This window comes from Panthera uncia, chromosome A2 (genome assembly GCF_023721935.1).
Source record: "Panthera uncia isolate 11264 chromosome A2, Puncia_PCG_1.0, whole genome shotgun sequence".
Taxonomy (NCBI): domain Eukaryota; kingdom Metazoa; phylum Chordata; class Mammalia; order Carnivora; family Felidae; genus Panthera; species Panthera uncia.
Genome location: NC_064816.1, coordinates 29,978,544 through 30,002,417, shown reverse-complemented (window position 1 = coordinate 30,002,417; position 23,874 = coordinate 29,978,544). Strand labels below are relative to the sequence as shown.

Here is a 23,874-nt window from a genome sequence, read left to right as displayed (position 1 = left end):
GAGAGTGGGGCGGATGGCAGCGATGCCCGAGAACTAGCCCTGGATTGCAACTAGGGACAATTATCTAAAAAGGATAGATGTCGACAGAGTATGCGGAGGACAATCTAAGAGTGGGCTTGGGGGATTTACGAGGAGCCAGTGCGGGGATAGGGTAGATCAAGACAATAAAAGATGTGTTTGTGTGTATTTATGTGTTGGGTACGGTGGTCTGTGGGCAGGAATGGGGAGAGGGTCGGCAGGCAGAGGCTGGGTTTGTGCAAAGTTGTGAGGACAGTTTAGGGAAAGTGGGCTCTGGTGAGGAGAGACCCAGAGGGTGGTCTGTGGACTGAACAGAAATAAAACAAGAGGGCCACCTTGGGGAAGGTGGACAGGCCTGATGGGCCGCTGGAGGGAGAACCTAAGGACGAAGGAAGTCCTTTACCATGTGGGAAGGGAATGTCTAGGGCTGCTGGATGTATCTGCAGAGACGGTGACCAGTAAGGGTAGATGCCTGTGGACAGGCCACTCGTGAAAAGTTGGGGGTCCACAGGATCCCCACATGAAAGGGCCAGCAATGGGAAGAAGAGTAATAAGCGGGCATTTGCAGTAAGTAGTGAAGTGGGAGGCTTACTTACAGGTCCAGGAGCTTCATGGGAAATTTTATCTTTGCTTCATTCCAGTTTTATTTACCCCATCTGGGCTAGGCCTTGGAATTACAGTCCAGAACCAACAGGCAAGACTGCTTCCCCCTCTCAGGTTGCACTCTGGTGGAAAGACCCTTGGATAATTAGTTTTAAGGGTGGCACATGTTTCCACAGGGGAAGTACAAGGTTGGGAACTATAGCAGCATGTAGCAGAGATGGCTTATCCATTCTCGAAGATTAGCCTCCGTGAGACAGTTACTTTTAATCCCATTTTTAAAATATTTATTTATTTTTTTTAATTTTTAAAAAAATTTTTTTTTCAACGTTTTTTATTTATTTTTGGGACAGAGAGAGACAGAGCATGAACGGGGGAGGGGCAGAGAGAGAGGGAGACACAGAATCGGAAACAGGCTCCAGGCTCCGAGCCATCAGCCCAGAGCCTGACGCAGGGCTCGAACTCACGGACTGCGAGATCGTGACCTGGCTGAAGTCAGACGCTTAACCGACCGTGCCACCCAGGCGCCCCAAAAATATTTATTTATTTTTGAGAGAGTGCAAGCTGGGGAGGGGTAGAGAGAGGGGGGACAGAGGATCCTAATCAGGCTCTGTGCCAACGGGCTGACAAGCAGTGAACCCGATGTGGGGCTTGAACTCGAGAAGCCACCTTAGTCACATTTTTGAAAAATAAATAGTTGTGGTTGGACTCGTGTTCCAGGTGGGAACCACCTATGCAAAAGCCCCAAAGTGTTGGAAGAACTCAAAGATGACCAATGCTGGCTAGAATTTACAAAGTTGCGGTGCCCCTGGGTGGCTCAGTCTGTTGAGCTTCCAACCTCGGCTCAGGTCATGATCTCACAGATTGTGAGTTTGAGCCCCGAGTTGCGCTCTGTGCGGACAGCTCAGCGCCTGGAGCCTGCTTCAGATTCTGTGTCTCCCTCTCTCTCTCTGCCCCTCACCTGCTCACGCCCTCTCTATTTCTCAAAAATGAATACTAAAAATTAAAAAAAAAAAAAGTCATAGCCAGAGATTTCTAAGGGCAATGGGAAACAATTTAACATTGGTGTGGTATGATCAGATTTGCATTAAAAAAAAAAAAAGCCACCACCCCACTCTACTATGTGAAGAATGATGAGGGGAAGCGAGGAGTTAGGTTCTAACATTTGTATAGTATTCATCACACGTCAAGGAGTGTTCTAATCATTAACTCCACTTTACAGATGAAACTGGGACACAAGGAGGTTAAGTAACTTGCCCAAGTTTGCACAGTTAGTAAGTTATAGAGCCTGAGCTCAGAGCCAGGCAGTCTGACTGCAGAGTTTTTGTCCCTCACTACTGTGCATCCAGTCTCTCAGCTACTGCTACACTAGTCCTAGTAAGAGATAACAGGAGCTCAGACAATACAGAGAAGTAGAATAAGATAGAATGCCAGGACTGATTGAGTGGATGTAAGGGGAAGAACTGAGTATTAATCCAGGCGGCTGATTTGAGTGAGTATGTGCTAAATGTACTACTTCTCTATTTATTGAGGTAGGGTCAACATGGAAGATGGGAAGGGAAGGTGAGTTCTAGAAACAGTAGTAACTTCAGTCAAATGCCCCACCCCCCACATATCCTTAGAGGCCACAGGAATCCCTACTTCGTCACTTAAAAGCTGTCTGACCTTGTGTAGGCCACCTCTTTGGGCCTCAGTTTTATTCTTTATAAATGGGGATAATAATAAAATCTACCTCATAAGGGTTGTTTAGAGGTTTAAATGCAATAAGAGATGTAAAGTGCTTTGCACTGAGTCCAACATATAGAAATGTTCAGCAAGTACTATTAAATGTAAGAATTGGTTTTCTCGTGTCTTCTCCATTTTCCTTTGATGAGGGCTGTGTCTTCTTTATCTCTGTATTTGCACAGATTGCCCTTTCCAGCCTGGTAACTGTCATTTATTCTTCAAGACCCACCTCAAATATTCACCTCTTCTCTTTTTAGAACCAGTTGATCTTTCACCTGTTAACCATATTATTTTATGCCTGTTGCTGTTGTAGCCCTCAGTACTTAATTTACTTAAATGATACATTGTAGAAAATATTTAAGGCAGTTCATAATATGAAAACATGAAAAATGGATGAGAAAATGGCAAAACAGAGCACTGAAAGTAAGGAAGACTAGAGGAATTAGAAGTGTATGATCTTCAAAATGCAAGAGGTAAAATCTGGTACATTAATTAAGACAGCTGGAAGTGACTCTCTACTAGTTCATAGCAAGACACAGAACCTGGTCCACTGTGTGATCACTGTGAGATCACTGTGTGATCTCGTGTACATGAGAGAAGGCAACATTAGATACACAGGATAAGCAGTTCTTTGTGATTTAAACACTAGAGAAAAAGTTGATCTGTAGAGTCTCCATAAAGACAAGGCAGTATCCTATCTGTAACCTTTTATCGGCACTGATGATCATAGGGCTGTTACTTAGCACATCCCTGACTAGGTCAAAGAAGGCTAACTCACAATTTAGAAAGGCATCCAAAAGCCAATAGGCCGTGTGGTTTAGGTGAATACTTCTACTGGTCTGCCTTAATTTAGACCAAGGTGTTTTTTTGCTTTTGTTTTTTTGGAGGGTTTTTTTGTGTTTTTTTTGTGTGTGTTGTTTTTTTTTGCTAATTTGTTTTAAGAATACTTAGATCATAGAAGAAAGGATGAAATATAACTTTTTCAGGCAATATGGACACTGAACTATAGATACTGTAAACATGGTTTTCCTCAAATGGGCTTTTGGCAAAAATCAAGCAGAAGTGAGGAGTGGGTATGATAGGTCAACATACCTTCTAGTCCCAATTCGGGGTGCTGTCTATAGCAGTAAACTACCAAGGAAGACCTGGCTTCTGCTTGAGGCACAGAAGCAATAGCATAAAAATCGAATAAGTAAGATCATTTCTGAGAAAGAACATAACGAAGTTCTGAAATAACTTCTGAAAAAGAACCGGATGGAATATGAAAGAATAATGGGGGAGGGCTGCCAACAGTCAGGTATGATCTCTCTGAAAAGTAACCTTTAGAGTAAGGCCTGAAGGGGTCAACCCTGTGAAGAGCCCAGGAAAGTATACAAGACAGGCTACAACTAGCGCAAAGGCCTGAGGCGAAAATAAGCTCTGTGCCCTTTAGAGAAGATAAGGAATAAGGTTAAGGAGTAAGATAAGGGCTAGTATCCAGGTGGGCCAGGAGGGATATGCTAGAAAAGGAGGTCAGAGAAGTAAACAGGAGCTCGCCAAGAGCCTTGGAGATTGGATTGTCTTCTGTTGATACTTAGATATGATTGGATGATTTTAAGCAGAAAAATTAGTGATCCCATACTTCTTTTTTGTTGTTGTTGTTACATTTATTTATTCTGAGAGAGAGGGAGAGAGAATCCCAATTAGGCTCTGCGCTGTCAGCACAGAGCCTAACGCAGGGCTCAATCTCAGGAACCATGAGATCATTGACCTGAACCGAAATCAAGAGTCGATACCCAACTGACTAAGCCACCCAGGCACCCCTCCCACACTTCTTTTGGATCATTCGGGGCTCCTGTGTATAGAATGAATTCTAGGATGGTAAGAATCAAAGCAGGGAGGCCAACAAGAAGTATTCCAAGAGTCGAGGTGATTTTGGATTAGGATGATGGCAGTAAAGAAGATGGAGGAGTGACCTGGATAGCTCAGTCATCCTGAAAAATTATGTCTCTGGAGCCTAAAGGACAGCTAATGCCCTCTTACAGATTTGCGGTGCCTGGCAAGGTGCCGTGCCCTCATGTAATCCTCACATACGGATTTGCCTATCCAGTTGGACTGGGAACTCTTGGAGAAGAAGCTCTTTATTCCCTGTCCCCTGTACAAGGACACTGGTTACTTTGAGAAAGTGCCCTCCTCAGAGGGAAGTGGAGAGACCGTGTATTTGTTATCTATGGACACTGAACTATAGATATCATCACCAACACTACCATTTTATTGATGGAAAAATAGAGGTCCCGGGAAGTTAGTGACTTACTGTCACATAGCTAGTTCTTGGCAAAGCCATTTTCTTTCCTCCCCCTGTTGCTACCCAGTATTTTGGCGAACTGCAAAAATAGTTTAAATGGTGTCACTGTTAATTTAAACTATATTCACAGTTTGTATTTTGTGTGTGTGAATTTAAAGGGTGTTAAACAGTGTTAGTACCCTGATAGAATCATTTCAAAAGCACTTCTTACAGTACAGAGAACATTAGGTATATATATATCTATGTGCCAAAGCACATATGGGAGATGGGAAAGGGGTGGCAGGGAGCCGGGCTATGGCTCTATGTTCCATAAAATAGAGCTTTTTTGTTTTGATGGTAGTGTTTTTAATTGAGATGAATTGAGTACATAATATTAGTTTCAGATGTACAACATCGTTTGGTATTTGAATGCACTACAAAGTGATTGCCTTGATAAACCTAGTTACCATTCATCACCATACAATTGACCCCCTTCCCTCATTTCACCTATCCTGCAATAACCCATTCCCTCTGATAACCACTAATCTCTTCTCTGTATGGGTTTGTTTGTTTTTTATTGTTTTTTCAGTTGTGTTTTAGGTGCCACATGTAAGTGAAATCGTATAGTATTTGTCTTTCTCTGTCTGACTTGTTTCATTTAGCATAATGCCCTCAGGGTCTATCCATGTTTTTGTAAGTGACAAGATTTCCTTTTTTATGGCTGAGTGGTATTCTACTGTATATATGTCTTTGTTTTTTTAATTAGAAAGTATAATGCTTGAATACATGCTTTTTACAACTTGAAATAATGGTTTTAAAAAAATTTTTTTAACGTTTATTTATTTTTGAGACAGAGAAAGACAGAGCATGAATGGGGGAGGGTCAGAGAGAGAGGGAGACACAGAATCTGAAACAGGCTCCAGGCTCTGAGCTATCAGCCCAGAGCCCGACGTGGGCTCGAACTCACGGACCGCGAGATCGTGACCTGAGCTGAAGTTGGACGCTTAACCGACTGAGCCACCCAGGCGCCCCGAAATAATGGTTTTTAACATGCCTGTGAACAATATGCAGAACAGTGTGCAGCTGTACTGTCACTTTCTAATAATGTGATTGTGTATATTTTCCTGTGACTGCAGAGGCAACACTACTCCTGGGTAAAAAGAAGATAGTAATACACACTTTATAGGGTGTCTTCAAGAGTGAGGCGTGATAATACACGTAAAGCACTTCGAAATTGAAGGACAAATTTATGGTCCAAACTAGGATACTTTTCAGAGTGAAAGGAACAAACAAGAATGTATGGTCATCAAATAGGATCTTATAAATGCTGTACAAGTGCCCGCTGCTATTATTCCTATTTCAATTGCAGATCAATCAATGACTCCATTCGTGGTCACTGTTTGTTGACTGTTTGTTGGCGAGTTTGGCCACTTTGTTCCTTCAGCTGTGATCCCAGCACAGGGCTTAACAGTGCAACTATAAAATAATGTTTCTTTAGCTAAGATAACATGGTTTCTCAAAGCAAGATTGGAGTTTCAACCTTGACTTTATTAGCACCTTTCTCTAAACATCTCAGTAAATCTAGAGATAAACAAAGGACCTCAACACTATTATTTTTGCTTTATTAAAATTTTTTTAAATTTAATTTTGGTTTAAGTAATTTACTTTGGCATCAGCAATGTATTTAGACTAGCTCTAAGTATCTCACAAGAGATCAATATTTACATGGAAAAAGCAAACCGTCATATTTACTGTTCTTTCCACTGCCTTTTTGTGACTTCTTGATATTGTTGGCCTTCAAAATTGTTTTAGTGATTTTAAGCTTCTTGAAAGGAGGGGCTACGTGTTATTTTACCATAAGTAATCTAAAACAATGAGACACACATAATTCAGCCTAATAACCCATAAGCAGGGGTGATCCAGTGATAAATCTAACAGCAGTCTGCGTGCACACTGGTTTTGCACGGCCCTAGTTTCTTTTGTTATTCGTCAAAAGTTTCCTTTTTTCCTTTGGTTTCCTTTTGTTATTGGTCAAAAGTTTCCTTTTTTCTTGTTAACACATGATAGATTTATTAAAGGACATAGAATAGAATTTTTAATGCAGAAGAAATGAAGAAAAATACCTCAAAATTACCAATAAACTCACTCTCCAGATAACCACTGTTGGTATTTTTAAAAAGAAAAGTAGTGCATGTCTGACAATTCGAGAAAAAAGCATCAAGTGACAAGTGAAAACCCTCCCCCTACTTCACCTTCCGTGGCTAATCCCTCTTCCCAGAGGTAATTATTAGAAACTGTTTTTGTGTGTGTGCGTGCACCTTTTCAGAATGATTTTTAAGTGCCTGTAAAGGGTAAAAAGCACTTTCTCTAGTGCCAAACTTCTGAGTTTGGGTCTCAGCTCTACTCCTTATTTCCGGTGACATTTAATCTGAGCAACTTTCAGTTCCTTCACGGTTAAAATAGGGGTAGTAATATCTACTTTATAGGGCTATCGCGCAGATTCAACGTGTTTATATGTGAAAAACACATAGCATATTGCAAACATTATATATATGTTAGTCGTAGGCCACTATGTATGTATACTTTAAAATTTTATGCAAACATTTACAAACTCTCCTGTGTTACACTTCTTTTTTTTCCAAGTAGGCTCTATGCCCAGTGTGGAGCTGAACACAGGGCTTGAACTCATGACCCTGAGAACAAGAGTTGGATGCTTAACCAACTGAGCCACCAGGCACACCTGTGCTATATACTTCTATAATTGTTACATCTTAGAACTCTTTCTACTACATCTTGGAGCTCTTTCTACCTCATTATTTTGTATCAATTGTGTAGTATTCTGCTATATTTTTAAAATTAATTCTCTGCCAAGCACTTAATTATTTCCAGTTGTTTTCTCTTACAAGTAGTGTCTAATAGAGATACTTGTATAGATGTCTTCACACACCTGTGGGAATAATTTCTAGAAGTCAGGTCAAAGAATATACGTATTTTAATTTTGATACATATTGCTACATTGCTGTAGTAGCCCGCTGTTTCAAGTTCATTTTGTCTCAAAGTGTTAAATAAAATTTATCCCTCTGGTTTTCAGTTTGGATCCACCAGTTTCTTGGTTTGGAACACCAAGAAAAATTCAGTGGTGCATTTCTGTGCTAACAGAATTCTTTGCCTTTAGAAAGGAAATGCTAATCTTCATTGGGAGGTCACAGAATTGCTATTTCCTAAAAGCAGGTGAGGTTGCTTTTAAGCAATCTTATAGGTTGCTATAAGGTCTAGCAGTTTAGGGAGGCACACTTGAGAGTAGCTTAGCCCTAGGAGGAAGTTACATTCACCGTGAGGCCCTTGACACTGGTTGTGAAGCCTTGACCTGTCCCTAAAGAAGTGTTTTGAAAGTTGGCCCACGATTACCTTCAATTTTCCTATTATCTTCCATTGTTTTCCTTTTCCTATTTTGAATATTTGCCCCAAGGTGTTATGAAACCTTGTTTTGTAATCAGGGTTTTAATAACAATGATGAATTTTGAAAAGAATGTTAGTCTGGGTCTATGAGAGATTGTCCTTTCCAGGATAAAATGAGAGCACAGCTAAAATGGCCGTGTCAACTGACCCGAGGCTTGGAGGAGGGGAGTTGGTCTCGTGACTGTAAAGCAGTCATTTCTTCCTGCCTCTCTGTTTATAGAAAATGGGGTATTAAAAATCTAACCCCTTGCAAGGGCTTTTTGAGGATTATTTGGTGTTTTAAGTGATTACATATTTCTTCTAGGTAGTAAATAGGTCAGTATATAAGACAGAAAGGGGTCCAAAATGCATCCCAATTTTGCGAGTAAATATTTGCTTGTCGGCATACATGTGTCATAACTGATTTTAAAGTGATTTTGAATGGCAGACTGTGGGTATAATTGTGGCACAACATATAACTGAATCCAGTAGGAAATCTTCCTATAATCCTAAAGTCAGGCAGAAAACCACCATCTCAGGACAAATGTTAGGTATTTGGGGTTAGAAGCTCTTTCCAGATGGCACTGGTCCTCATAGTCAGTAAAGAAAGCAATCATGACAACTAAGGAATAATATCGATAGCATCGTTAAAATAGTTTTCTAAGCCATGCCTACTGTTTTTATAGGGTGGGCCAAGGCCTGTCCAAATTATTAATATTAGCATTTAAGTTACTTAATAGTTTCGAGCATGATGATAATTTTTGAAGTCAATGTATGTAGTAAACAAAGCATATTTTAGGTGTGTTCAGTCTAGCGCTAATTGATGAGGCATCATTAAAAATAACAATGCTCATGCCATTTGTGTTGGGAACCATCAGCAGCCCATCTTTATATTTAAAAAGAAAAAGCTGTTTTCAAACTGACACCGTACCCTTTTATTTTATTGCTGTTGGAGCTGTGCTCTATTTTATTTACGTTATTTCAGGAATTTTTATCCCCAGAGAATTTTCTAGGCAACAACTGTCTATGCAGTTTAAGCTAGAAATACTGTGACCTTGCAATATGAAGCTTGAGATAGAAGCAAATTTGGGAGAAATCCTAACCGGTTAAAACTCTGTATGCGTAAGTGCCTAATATATACCTGTGTAGTTGTATAGATGTATCTACAGATATACCTTCCACGATGTTTACTCACTTTTCAAGATTTTTAGGATGGTACAAGTTGTGGATTAAATTTAACATAAGCAGGGACACCTGGCTGGGTCAGTCAGTAGAGCAAGTGACTCTTGATCTCAGGGCTGAGTTTGAGCCCCACATTGCCTATAGAGATTGCTTAAAAATAAAATGTTTAAAAAAATTTAACATATGGGATGCCTGGGTGGTTCAGTCGTTTAAGCTTCCAGCTCTTGATTTTGGTTCAGGTCATGATCCCAGGGTCGTGGGAACAAGCTCTGTGTCAGGCTCTATGCTGAGCATGAAGCCTGCTTAAGATTCTCTCTCTCTCTCTCTCTCTCTCTCTCTCTCTCTCTGCCCCTTTCCCATGCTCGCAATCTCTCTCTCTCTCTCTCTCTCGTTCTCTTTGTCTCCCTCTGCCCCTCTCCTCCACTCAATCTCTCTCTCTCTAAAGTAAAAAAAAATGAAAAATAAGTGAGCATTAAAAAAAAGTAAACATATAAGTAACTTTCTTTTTCTCTTTTTCTTGCTTTCCCACCATGAAAAGGCATGTGCTCCTTTGTGTAATTTCATTTCTGTGAAGTTTCACAGCAGCATTCCTTCACAGTGGAGATGCTATTCCCATTTTACAGAAGAAGTTTTATTCCCATTTTATCGATGAAGTTGAAATTTGGTGCCACACACACAAAGCAAACACTGTATGTTTGGTCCCAGTTTTTGACTTTGGCCCAGGGGTTTGGCTTTGAAGGAAGAGACTGAATTGAGAGAAGGGCCTGGAACTGCCTTGACAGGGAGTCCCCAGTGGTACCAGAATTGGTCTGACCATACTCCTACTCAGGCCACCTTGGCATTTTGAGAGAGACAGACAGACAGAGGTTCCCAAGCAGGCTCCACACTGACAGCAGAGAGCCCCATACAGGGCTTGAACTCACCAACTATGAGGTCATAATCTGAGCTGAAGTCAGCTGCTTAACCAACTGAGCCACCCAGGAGCCCCAGGACCTGTGATTCTAATCTCTAATTTTCATGCCATTTTACCTCCAACTGCCTGTGCCTTGGTAGCCTCCTAATAGCTTCCCTGCCTTTGGGCTTTTCCCAGATGCAGTCCATTTTGTACATTGTCCTCAGCTTAATCTTCCTAGAAAGTCCTGCTCCTGAATCTTTAGCAGTTCCCAGGTGCCCACCAGCAAGGTCCAAGTCTGCTGGTTTGGCATTCACTGGTGGAGACGCCCACATTCTGACCTCTAACTGCCTTTCTGTCCTTGGGTCCCAAGATTTGTGCAGCCTCCCTGATGTTCTCACGTGTACACATTTTACATCCAGTCTCTGATTCCCCACCTCTGCTGGAGCTCACAGGTTTCTCCCTGCCTGTGGTGGGGGCAGGGAAAGGACTTTAGCTTGCTTTCTTTTTTCTTTTTTTTTCTTTTTTTTTTCCTTTTTAAAAATTCGTTTATTTGTTTATTTAAAGATTTTATTTTTTTAAGTAATACCTACACCCAACATGGGGCTTGAACTCACGACCCAGAGACTGAGCCAGCCAGGCGCCCCCTTTGTTTTTGTTTCTGTTTTCCAACAGCTTTATTGAGGTATAATTTTGTACAAAGAACTGCATATTTTATGTGTACAATTCACTGCATCTGGACATATGCAAACAGCTGTGATACCATCACCATAATCATAGCTTTCTTTTTCAAACAGCAGCTAACAGATTTTGAGGGCTCATATGGCTCAAAAGTCAAATAATATAGAAAGATATTTCCCCATCTTCCAGCCTGTTCTCTATCCCACGTACCCTGCCCCTCTCCCTTGGTAACCCCTTCTATTAGTTTCTTTTTTTTTTTTTTAACGTTTATTTATTTTTGAGACAGAGAGAGACAGAGCATGAACAGGGGAGGGGCAGAAAGAGAGGGAGACACAGAATCTGAAACAGGCTCCAGGCTCTGAGCTGTCAGCACAGAGCCCGACGCGGGGCTCGAACTCACGGACCGTGAGATCATGACCTGAGCCGAAGTTGGATGCTTAACCGACCGAGCCACCCAGGCACCCCCCTTCTATTAGTTTCTTATATATCATTCTAGGGTATCTGTATGGATACGTTTCCCCCCATTTATATGTGAAAGGAAACATGCCATACATACTGCCTCACTTTGCTCTTTATCAAGTTATCTTAACTGAGCTCTGTGTATCAGTACATAGACATTTCCTCATTCTTTGTTTTTCTTTGGCTTCATAGTATTCCATCATATCCTTATTCCAAAGTTTATCTAGTCCCCTGTTGATGGGCATATGTCATACTGCATATGTGCAAGTTTATCTAGGATCCTTGGGCCAAAGGCATATGTCATTTGAAGTTTAGGTAGATATTGTTAAAATACCTCTTAGCTTTCTTGGTTGGTAATTTTTAAGTATGAAGAGAGCAGCCCAAATTCCACTTCCCCTAACTCCCCCCAAGCCAAAGGGAGCTGTCCTCCTAATCTCCTCTATTATGGGTCTTCGGCACTTATTTAACATTCCCAGCCTCCTCTGTATTTGTGTTCATATGCATGTTATGTCTCCACCTAGAGCAAAAGAGCTCAGTTCTTTATCTCACATCCTTAGAATTCCTGGTACCGTGTGAACACATCTGCTCATTGATCGAGAATTCTTGTCTTTTGTACAAGAAGAGAAATCTCGGCTTTGGACCTGAAAATAAAGATGGTTGCCTGCTGATCCTTGTTAGTATCTTATTGAAACAAAGCTCTTCAGAGGGCAGGTGGTCTGGGGCAGGCACCACAAAGCCAATGTAAAAAATATTTATTGAGCATCAGAAGTGTAAAGACACAGTGTGAGAGGTTGAGGAGGAAGCCATGAATAAGACAGGAACCTCATGAACCTTTGCCCCAAGTTTATTTGGCCTGTACAGTGTTCAAAACATTTTTCAGAAATTTTTATAATTGTAAAATTTTATAATTTTATAATTATATCATAATATATTATTATATTATGTATATAATATATATATTGCATATATAAAGGTACCCAGATCTTAAATATGCAGCTGGAATGATCACAAAACGTGCTTGAAACATTTGTAGTTAGTCACCAAACTTTAAAAAGCTCTTGAAAAGCCATCTGTGGTAATAGTTTCCCCGCTTTGGGTGGGTACTCATTCCCCAATTTTCCTATATCCTATTCCCTGAATGCATTTATATTTGAAATCCCTGGGCCTCAATAAAGTAGGATGCCCCAGTATCTGGGAGGAAGATGGGGTTTGTTGGGGGGGGTTGGAAGAGCACAGATAAGAAAACAAGAAATTGATGGGGCATCTGGGTATCTCAGCCAGTTAGGTGTCTGCCTCTTGACTTCTGCTCAGGTCATGATCTCACAGTTCGTGGGGTCGAGCCTCACGTAAGGCTCCTGGATGACGTCGTGGAGCCTGCTTGGGATTCTCTCTCTTCCCTCTCTCTCTGCCCCTCCCCAACTGGTATGTGCTTGCTGTCTCTCTTTCTGTCTCTCTGTCTCTCTCTGTCTCTCTCTCTCTCAAAATAAATAAACTTAAGGAAAGAAAAGAAAAGAAAGAAAACAAATTGACCAAAAGAAAGGAAAGGAATGGAACAGCATCAAACATCAGAATATGCACCCTCTGGAGCAGGTGCTCCCGTGTCCAGTGCCCAGTGTAGAAATTACTTTAACTTTTAACAAAGTTAGAGGATGTTTGCAATAAAAAATAAAATCAACTCATTTTCTGCATTTTAATCTCTTCAAGGACTGTTTTGTCTGAGGCTCCTCAAATAACATTGTTGGTGGTCAAAAACTGAAAGCATTAGTTTGTATTTTAAAGTGTAACATTAAAATACCTGATGAATCGATAACTTGAGCTGCCTGTCAAAGCCATGACTCCGAGAACAAAACCCAATTCTAAAAGTGTTTATCTGATGTTGTCACAGAATAGATTTAAAAACTGCAGCCACCTGCCTTCTAAAGTTTATCTCCGTTGCACCTGCGCTCACAAATACTTCTGCCCACACACAGGAACTATTGTTCAAAGATTTTGCTGTTGATTCATCATGCAGGCTCTCCAGGAATTATTCACACTTTAAAATTTATTTAAAAAAAATAATGCATGCACATGATGAAAAACAAACACAATTCTGCAAAATAATACAGAAAATTCAATTTTTTTTCTCATCTTTGTAGTCCGTTTCACCAGAAGAAAGCACTATTACCACTTTCCTGTGTTCCTTCCAAAGATATTCTTTGAATGCACAAACACATACATGTGCGATGTGCACACATATGCACATATACAAAGCCTCCCCCTTTTCCACACAGATAACAGCTAACTGTATGCTTCTCTTCACCTGTTTTGTTTTCATTTCACTTCATGTATCAAAGGAGATTTTTGGGCATCAGTATGTACATCCACGTTATTCTTTTGGCTGCATAATACATTATATGAACGTTTCATAATTTAACCAGTCTCTTACTGGTAAATGTTTAGCTTTGCAATCTTTCTACTATGAGCAACGCTAAGAACATCCCTTTACATTTATCTCTGTGCGTGGGTGCACAGTTATCTATGGGATGTTATCTATGGGATGAATTCCTAGAATTGGAGTTACGGGGTCAAAAAGGTAGGTGCATCTTAGTTTTGTTTTATTTTTTTAACATTTATTTATTTATTTTAAGAGAGATAAGTGGGGAGAGAAAGAGATCAAGTGGGGGAGGGGCAGGCAGAGAGAGAGAGAGAGAGAGAGAGAGAGAGAGAGAATCCCAAGCAGGCTCTACCCTGTAAGCTCAGAGCCTGATGTGGGGCTCAATCTCATGTACCGTGATATCATGACCTGAGCTGAAATCGAGTCAGGCGCTTAACCAACTGAGCCACCCAGGTGCCCGGGATGTATGTTTTAAACACTGTTTGTTGTCGCCCATTTGCCCCACAAAGAGGGTGCCACTGTACCTTCCATCAGTGTATGTAAGTGCACTTTCTCAGGATCCTTGCCAACCCTTTTTATCGGGTATTTTGATCTTCGCAAATCTGGTAGATGAAAATTTATGTTTCATTGGGTTTCAACCTGCCTTTCTCTTGTCACGATCCAGGATTACTTTGTCCAGCAAGAACACTAGCTCCGGGCTGCCGGACAGGCCAACAAGAGCCCCACTTAGAGCTCCTCGTCATTACCTGCCCTGCTCTTCTGTTTTATCTTTTTTCTTCTCCTTGGAGCAAAAGTGAGACAGCCTAGCTTTAAAAAAAAAAAAAAAAAATCTTCATGGGGAAAGAAACATTGCAGACATAATGACTAAATGACACTTATTTTTTTTTTGATAAACCCATTCTCTTTTCTCTGACCCACCTCTCTTTGCCCAGTCTGCCACTACCTCTTTCAAACCTTTTCTTTCTGTGCCTTCTGCCTCTACCTCACACTAGTCAGAGATGGGAACACCTCAGCCCTCTGTGTGGACAGGTTTTTCCCAAAAAAAGCTCTCCAAGAACTCTGGGCTTATTTCTTTGATGGTCCCCAGAAACGATTTCTGCTTAGCAAACCAACAAGAGCAGATCCATTAGTGCAGGCTGTAACCTGGCCCCTTAGTACACTCCCTGGCACACAATAGACAATAACTGTCTTGACAGAGACATAAAAATAACACACGTAAATTGCGGTAAAACCTACATAACAAAAGTTGCCGTCTTAACCACCTTTAAGTACACAGTTTAGAGGCGTGAAGTACACTCACATCTCAGTGGTTTTCTTTTGGATGAATGCATAAATAGTGGTATCAGTTACTTGTTTCTGAAAGTCAACAAGAGTCAGACCATCATTTTAATTTATGTTCTTCTTTCCTCCAGACGAAGTCATACGGAAGCGCCTCCTAATTGATGGAGACGGCGCTGGAGATGATCGGAGAATCAATCTGCTAGTGAAAAGTTTCATTAAATGGTGCAACTCTGGGTCCCAGGAAGAGGGGTATTTATTTCATCTCACTTTTGTGTCTACACCAGTGGGCTGATAAGAGTTTAAACCCTGTATACAGCCTATCAATATTTCAGATTTTCACTCACCTTCAGTGTCCAGTGGAGGCAATTTTGGGTTAATCAGCTATAGATTTTTCTGGTCTTTCTTTCTATTCAGAGGCCTGCTTTATGTTTATTAAAATGTGCAGAAGGTATGGTGGTAAGAAAGGAGAATTAAATTTTGGCTCACTAATTTGGTCAATTTTAGCAGGTAAGTTAGACAAAATATCTAAATGAAATTGTCTTTGTTTTATTTTTTTTTTAAAGTAAGCTGTAGGCCCAACATGGGGCTTGAACACATGACCCCAAGATCACGAGTCACCTGTGCTACCAACTGAGCCATCCAGGCACCTCAATTTTCTCTTTTTTTAATAAGCTAAGAGATAGTTGTTGCAAGGGTTTATACATATTTAATAATTTTTCTTGTGTTAGAAAAATTTCCCTCATTTGAATTAACTTTTCACATAGATCTTTGTAAAGAGTGAAAAAAATTGTGAAAATAAAATTGGGAGCATAAAAAAACATCCTAATGAAAACATTTGAAAATGTATTTTAAACAAAATTCAAACAAGTAGTTGTTTGAATTTAGCTTATAGTGATAAGAACAGTGGTCTCATCTTTGCACGTGTAACTAGAGCAGTTTATAAATTCAAGTATATCACATCTGGAGAAAGAAAACATAAGGGAAAGATATTTTAAAGTATTTTATAATTTTTTTAATTTTTTAAAAATTATTTTAAATAAAGCAAAGGATTCTCTTAGAACTTGATAGGATTTAATTACCAAATCTTGGCCTGTACTATAATGGTTCAACTTTGGTATTTCACAAAAACCTTTATTCTGTTTTTTCTCTCTTTTTCGCTAGATACAGCCAGTACCAACGTATGCTGAGCACGCTGTCCCAATGTGAATTTTCAATGGGGAAAACTTTGCTGGTATATGATATGAATCTCAGAGAAATGGAAAATTATGAAAAAATTTACAAAGAAATAGGTAAAGAAACTTAAAGCAATTAATGTTTCCATGTAATTTTAATTTTTATGACCCAAAGGAGACAATATCTGCTAACATTTTTCTTTGGTTTGTGGTAAAATAATAACAATGTTAATAGAACATAGTAAATGTTAGCTACAAAAATGTATTCTGATATGATACAATACTTAGGGTTACAGCTGTTTTTTAAACCACCAGCATCTATTTTATTAGCAATGGAACTTAATTTAAAAACACATTTTAGGGGCGCCTGGGTGGCTCAGTCGGTTGGGTGTCCGACTTCGGCTCAGGTCATGATCTCGCGGTCCGTGAGTTCGAGCCCCGCGTCGGGCTCTGGGCTGATGGCTCAGAGCCTGGAGCCTGCTTCCGATTCTGTGTCTCCCTCTCTCTCTGCCCCTCCCCCATTCATGCTCTGTGTCTCTCTGTCTCAAAAATAAATAAACGTTAAAAAAAAAAAAATTAAAAAAAAAAACACATTTTAAAATTAAAAATGGATGGAGATTATACATGTTGTTACAACTGTCTTTAAAAAAAACCTTTTCATATAGAATGTAGCATTGCAGGAGCACATGAAAAAATTGCTGAGTGCAAAAAGCAAATTCTTCAAGCAAAGCGAATACGAAAAAATCGCCAAGGTAAGGGTTTTGTGGAATTTAGTGCGCAAATGCTTTATTACTATTACTTTATTACTTTATTACTTTATTACTATTTTCATGCAGTTTTTAATGTTGTGTGGTAAAATCTTCAGTAAGAATCAACCTGAATTATTAAAAAGAATTAGGAGCTAAACTTAATTCTTTAAAGCTATGTTATTCCTTAAAATAGTGGAGAAGGAAGGCTGTGCTGGAAAAAAAATATTTTTTTGTTTTTTTGTTTGTTTGTTTGTTTGTTTGCTGGATGGTATTGATTATCCAAATATTTCTTAAGTATTCATTTTTTCTTTTTACTCTTCAGACCCCTTTGCCTAAATGTTACAGTTAATCAGCAAAGGCAATTCAGACAAATACACTAGACCTCAGGTTTGTTATTTGTTTCACGGAACTCCTTGCGAGATAAAAGAAAAGAATTTAAGCTCAGTGAGTTTTTATTAAGTACAAAGCAAGCAAACATTTGCAAGCTGCCTAAATATCTAATAAGAGGAAGAGTAAAGTTTAGTTTTGCCCTGATTTCTTTTGTTTTTTAATCAGGGTTTGTCCTCATTGCAGTCCATAAAAACTAGTCCAAAATAATTTTTAATGGCTGGGGCATTGCTTCTCCTATAATGTAAACGGAAAGAAAGAAAGATAAAAAATATAATGCATAATCACAATTGTAACCTATATACAAAAAACTAGAAGGAAATAGAAAATGTAAACAGTTATTATTTTGGGGCTGTGGGGTTTTATGGCTTAGGGTTTTTTGTTTTTGTTTTTTTTTTTTCACTGATCACGTATTACTTTGTAATCTAAAAAAATTTTATTAGAAGTCACACTTTTGGGGCATCTGGGTGGCTCAGTCAGTTAAGTATCCAGCTTTGCCTCAGGTCATGATCTCACAGTTTGTGAGTTGGAACCCTGTGTCGTGCTCTGTGCTGACAGCTCAGAGCCTAGAGCCTGCTTCGGATTCTGTGTCTACGTCTCTCTCTGCCCCTCCTCTGCTTGTACTCTATTTCTGTCTCTGTCTCTGTCTCTGTCTCTCTGTCTCAAAAATAAATATTAAAAATTTTTTTCTTTTTAAATAAACAAATAAAAGTCACACTTTTATTGGGGCATCTGGATGGCACAGTCAGTTAAGCATGTGACTTTGGCTCAGGTCATGATCTCACAGCTTGTGAGTTCAAGTCCCATGTTGGGCTCTTTGCTGACAGCTCAGAGCCTGGAGCCTGCTTCTGATTCTGTGTCTCCCTCTCTCTCTGCCCCTCCCCGACTCTCTCTCTCTTTCAAAAATAAATTTTAAAAAAACTTTTTAAGTCACACTTTTATTGAATTAATATGCTGATTTGCAAAACAATGAATTTTACATTTTAATGAACCAATTAAGATGCTTAATTCCTTATTTTAAAAAAATTGTTTTTTGAATTCGTTCTAAAATGCATATGGTCAAGTTCAGTGGCCAATTTACAGCAATGTATTTAATAATTAATACCGATTCTAAAATAATTTAAAAATGTTTTACAATGCTTTTTCTGGATTAGCTGAGGCTTTTAAATGAATGCTGCCATTCATCATTTCATAAGAAAGGCCAACAGGAAATAACAAGGAAACCTGAAAGTCTCAGTGGAACAGAAACAAGGAATTTTATCAGTTCTGAATTTTAAATCATTTCTAAGTTTCTGAAATCTTTACCTTTAGAATGAGAATGAGATGTGTAATTTGCCCTTGTTAAGATCCAAATTAATGATAGGATATATTTACCTAGCTGATCTTTTCTTTGCTGGGCAAATAGGTAGTAAGATCCTCATCAGAATCAGTCTGCTTAATGATCAATAGTGGCTTAAGTTCACTTATACTCTGCTGGCTTCTTATATCCTACCTAGGGATAGGTAAATGGAAAAACAGATTGGGAGCAAAAGTCCTTGTTTAAAATTGTTTTGAAATAGGGGTACCTGAGTGGCTCAGTTGATTAAACGTCCGACTCCAACTCAGGTCATGATCTCATAGTTCGTGTGTTTGGGTCCTGCATAGGGCTCTATGCTGATAGCTCAGAGCCTGGAGCCTGCTTTGAATTCTGTGTTTCCCTCTCTCTCTGCCCCTCCCCTGCTCTCTTGCTCTCTCTCTGTCTCTGTCTCTCGAAAACAAATAAACATTAAAAAAGAATAAAAAAGTTTTGAAATAATGGATTATAGTTATAGGCCAACCAAGTGACATTGGCAATACTCTTTCCATCCTTAAGTTGTTTTTATTTCTTTATGCACTCAGAAACTGATTAAGAGAGATCTGTCATGTTATACATTTTGTTTTCATATCCAGGTTCAAAAAAACCTTAATTTGATAAATATTTTTATATCTTTCAGAATATGATGCTTTGGCAAAAGTGATCCAGCATCATCCAGACAGACATGAGACACTAAAGTAAGTTTAGAGTTTACTTTGAAAGGAACTAATCTTTATACATAAATGTTCACATACTAGCCTATGTTTTCCATTTTTATGGGAGTACAAAGTATGTTTCAGAAGGAGGGGTCACATCTTCCCAATAACATATTCTAATGCTGCTTGATTAAATTTTTTTCTTCCTCCAATCTAACTGCCTCTAGGTCTAAAATAAATGCATATAGGGGCACCTGGGTGGCTCATTTGGTTCAGCATCCAACTCTTGGTTTCGGCTCAGGTCATGATCTTGTGGTTTGTGAGTTCGAGCCCACATCTGGCTCTGCACTGATAGTGTGGAGTCTGCTTGGGATTCTCTGTCCCTCTCACTCTCAAAAATAAATAAACTTAAAAAAATAAATTCATATAATATACATCACACTAAAATGGATAAATAAAGTATGGTGTACTTATATAGTAGAATACTAAATGAGGAGTATAAAACAAATTAGATATACACTTTTTTTTAGATATACACTTTAAAAATTTTTTTTAAATGCTTTTATTTATTTTTGAGACAGAGAGAGACAGAGCATGAGCAGGGGAGGGGCAGAGAGAGAGGGAGACACAGAATCCAAAGCAGGCTCCAGGCTCTGAGCTGTCAGCACAGAGCCTGACTTGGGGCTCGAACTCACAGACTGTGGGATCATGACCTGAGCTGAAGTCAGACGTTTAACCGACTGAGCCACCTAGGCGCCCCTTATACACTTTTTAAACTCAGATTTCAAAACACAATCAGTGAAAAGAAAAACAGAAGACATACAATGAATTTTAAATTATTCCTGATCTTCTGTAATACTTGCAGAATAGTAACCATTTATAAAGTTAACGTCCCCCCATTATCTACTAATACTGTATATAATTTAGAGGGACAAATAAATATATGGGTTGGAATGATACAGTGATTGCCTGACTGGGGAGTAGAGGAAGATAAAAGGCCTGAGATAGAGGACAGGCAATAAGGTTCTAGTATCTCAAGTTAATCTGCAGTGTTTTAGTTCTTTTACCAAGAAAAAGAGAAGAAAGACTTATTTTGTCAAATAAGAATGACATAACATTAAAAGTTGTCAAATCTTGGGGGTATGATATCCTATTATCTGTGTCTTCTTAGATTTTAAAAATTATCTAGAAATTTGATTTTAATGAAATTAGTGCACATTTAGAAGTTAAGAAATCATCCCTCGCTTCAAAGTTTCATCATAATGGAGTCTAAGAATTTCTTATCCTTTAAAAAATTTTTTTAAATACTCTTTAGTAATTAAAAATTTAGGCATTGTGAATTCTGTCTCCCCAATTAGCAAAATGTAACACCGTTTTATTATTTTCAGGGAACTAGAGTCTCTGGGAAAAGAACTGGAGCATCTTTCACATATTAAAGAAAGTGTGGAAGATAAGGTATTTGCACACGTATTTTAGCCTCTGTGATATGTGTATGTTCATAGATCTGTGTGCATTAACTCTTTTCTCATGAACACAGCTGGAACTGAGACGGAAACAGTTTCACGTTCTACTTAGTACCATCCACGAACTTCAGCAAACGCTAGAAAGTAAGTAGAAGTCACGGAATGAATGTTTATTTATTTTTTTTGTGTGTTTATTTTTGAGATAGAGAGAGACAGAGCACGAACGGGGGAGGGGCAGAGAGAGAGGGAGACACAGAACCGGAAGCAGGCTCCAGGCTCTGAGCTGTCAGCACAGAGCCCAACGTGGGGCTCGAACTCACAGACCTCAGTGAGATCGTGACCTGAGCTGAAGTCGGACGCTTAACCGACTGAGCCACCCAGGCGCCCCAATGGAATGAATGTTTATAAGGACTTTTAAGTGATCCAGGGGTGTGCCCTCTAAAATATACGTCTTCTTGACAGAGCATACCTGCAGTTTCAGAGTAGGAGTATAGCTGGATGATGCCAGAAGGCATTCATGTAGTTCAACTTTCCGTATATATGCAGAAAAGCCTGAAGGTGTAACAATATATGATTTAAATACATAACCAGTGTTTCATATAAAGAGAAATTCAAAGGTGATAGATTTGGAATTCTTCTTGGTTTATTATAGTTTATTGCTATAAAGTAATGCTGTGAAGTAGTAATTCAGGACCCAGGCAGGCAATGGTGAGGAGGTGAAGTAATTAGCACATAAGCACATTTGCATAGTCAGTGAATAGAACGTACTTTCAGGAACTGGAGACTTGCTCTTTGTATTGATTATAGCAAATTGGAAATTTCTATGCTGTCTGATTTCCTGATCATTTTCAAGAAAAGCCTAGGGGCACCTGGGTGGCTCAGTTGGTTGAGCATCCCACTCTTGATTTTGGATTGAGCCCTGCGTCAGGCTCTGCACTGATAGAGTGGGAGGGAACCTGCTTGGGATTCTTTCTCCCTCTCTCTTTCTGCCCTTCCCTCTGCTCACACACTTTCTCTCTCTCTCTCAAAATAAAGAAATAAATTTAAAAAAAAAAAAAGAAAAGAAAAGCCTAAAACCTAGATTTTTAAAAAAATGTATTCTCTCACATACATTTTAAACTTTTTTTTTTACATTTTTTAAACATTAATTCATTGTTGAGACACAGAGCGTGAGCATGGGAGGGGCAGAAAGAAGGGGAGACACAGAATCCGAAGCAGGCTCCAGGCTCCAAGCTGTCAACACAGAGCCTGACGCGAGGCTCAAACCCAAGAGCAGTTCAATCATGACCTGAGCGAAGACAGATGCTTAACTGACTGAGCCACCCAGGTGCCCCTCTCTCACATACATTTTATTTTATTTATTTTTTTTTTTTAATTTTTTTTTTTTTTCCAACGTTTTTATTTATTTTTGGGACAGAGAGAGACAGAGCATGAACGGGGGAGGGGCAGAGAGAGAGGGAGACACAGAATCGGAAACAGGCTCCAGGCTCCGAGCTGTCAGCCCAGAGCCCGACGCGGGGCTCGAACTCACGGACCGCGAGATCGTGACCTGGCTGAAGTCGGACGCTTAACCGACTGCGCCACCCAGGCGCCCCTCTCACATACATTTTAAAAAATGTATTCTAGTGGCGCCTGGGTGGCTCAGTCAGTTAAGCGTCCGACTTCGGCTCAGGTTATGATCTCACAGTTCGTGGGTTCGAGCCCCGCGTCGGGCTCTGTGCTGACGGCTCGGAGCCTGGAGCCTGCTTCAGATTCTGTGTCTCCCTCTCTCTCCCCCTCCCTAGTGCATGCTCTCTCTTTCTCTCTCTCTCTCAAAAATGAATAAGCATTAAAGAAATTTTTTTTAATGTACTCTATCACATAAATTTTACATTTTGATTACGCTCATAAACACCAACAGCCAAAACAGCATTTTTAAAACCAAACACCGTGTAGGTCAATTGCAGTCATAGACTGCCATTTTGCCATCTTTTTAGATATATCAGCTAATAAAGGATAAAAATGTTGTCGTATATTCGCTAAATATATAACTTAAGGAAATTTGACTGCAGTTTTATGGTTCTTTCTCAACTACAGATGATGAAAAGCTCTCCGAAGTAGAAGAAGCTCAAGAAACCAGCATGGAAACAGACTCCAAGCCATAGACAGGCTAATGGTTCACCATTCCCAAGAATACGGAAGTAACAACATGCTCACTGTGTTTGGAACTTGTTGTACTCTTGAGATTTAAAGTTTTGGCAGTGAACTACTTTGCTTTTAAATGTTAATGCCCAGTTCATTCCGATTTCTTTACACAAAGGAAAAAGACTTTAATATCGATTTGTTTGTATTGAAATGCCTTTTTTATTCTTGAAAGGTAGGAAGCAACATCCCAAAATGTTTCATAGAATGTTTTCAAGCCAGATAGGTTTTGTGCTCAGTAGTGTTGTAGGTAGTTTTTAACTGGTAACACTGATTGGCTTATAAACTAAGTTGAAGGTTGTGAGAAAGCGGCATTTCCAGGATGTGGGTGAGAAAATGAGTCAATCTGGAAATTGTTACCACTTTTGAAAATGGAGTTCATGAATAGGCTTCAAGAGGGCTGCAAATTTGTGAAATTATGTTCAAAATAGGGGTAGCGTATGCTCATTTGGGGAGAAGTTGCATGATACTAACAATCGGTGGTGTAAGAGGTAATTATAAGATGAAAGTAAATCAACATGCATTGCTTTCTAGATCTCTCTCCTCAACACTTGAGCAATGTGGTTATAAAATGTTTTGTTAATATGTTTTCTCCTACTGTTTCATTATGTAGGGGTCATTTTCAGCAGAAAAAAAAAATTGATAAAGAAAAAGTTGTCTCAGAAAAACAGTCTGTTAAGATGGTCTTGCGTAAAGGATTTCATCATCTTAAAAATTAAGCTAAGGCTGAATCATTTGTAATTTTCTTAAGTATGGAATTTAATGCTCAGTACTTGTTAGGTTCCATCCTTACCATTTATTTTAGTTCAGAAACATGACAGTTCGCATGAATCATACTTTAAACAATGTTAAATTTTTGTAATCTTAAGAATTCTTATCTTTAAATATGAAAGTTTAAAATTAGCTCAGTAGTAGTCATATTAAAAGTGTCATAATACCTTTAACTGGCTTCCTCTAATTTCATCTTGCAAATCATGGGAGAAATTTCTTTGTGGACCTCCTATGCCCTGATCAATGTTT

The 23,874-nt window shown here is 39.3% G+C and overlaps 1 protein-coding gene across 5 annotated transcripts; it reads left to right on the top strand.

Annotated features, from left to right (window-relative positions):
• Positions 1 to 1,152: 1,152 nt before the first annotated feature.
• On the top strand, positions 1,153 to 23,798 carry THOC7 (THO complex subunit 7). Of its 5 annotated transcripts, none has more exons than XM_049640852.1 (8): positions 1,153 to 2,110; positions 15,045 to 15,162; positions 16,075 to 16,202; positions 16,751 to 16,837; positions 19,195 to 19,252; positions 20,599 to 20,665; positions 20,748 to 20,817; positions 22,750 to 23,798. In XM_049640852.1, the coding sequence occupies exons 3-8, from the start codon at positions 16,094 to 16,096 to the stop codon at positions 22,815 to 22,817; spliced, it is 459 nt and encodes a 152-aa protein (XP_049496809.1). In that variant the 5' UTR covers positions 1,153 to 2,110; positions 15,045 to 15,162; positions 16,075 to 16,093; the 3' UTR covers positions 22,818 to 23,798. The 5 variants fall into 5 exon arrangements, with proteins under 5 accessions (XP_049496809.1, XP_049496810.1, XP_049496807.1 ...); XM_049640853.1 differs by having other exon boundaries at positions 1,153 to 2,114; XM_049640850.1 differs by lacking the exon at positions 1,153 to 2,110 and adding an exon at positions 7,321 to 7,837.
• The last annotated feature ends 76 nt before the right edge of the window (positions 23,799 to 23,874 follow it).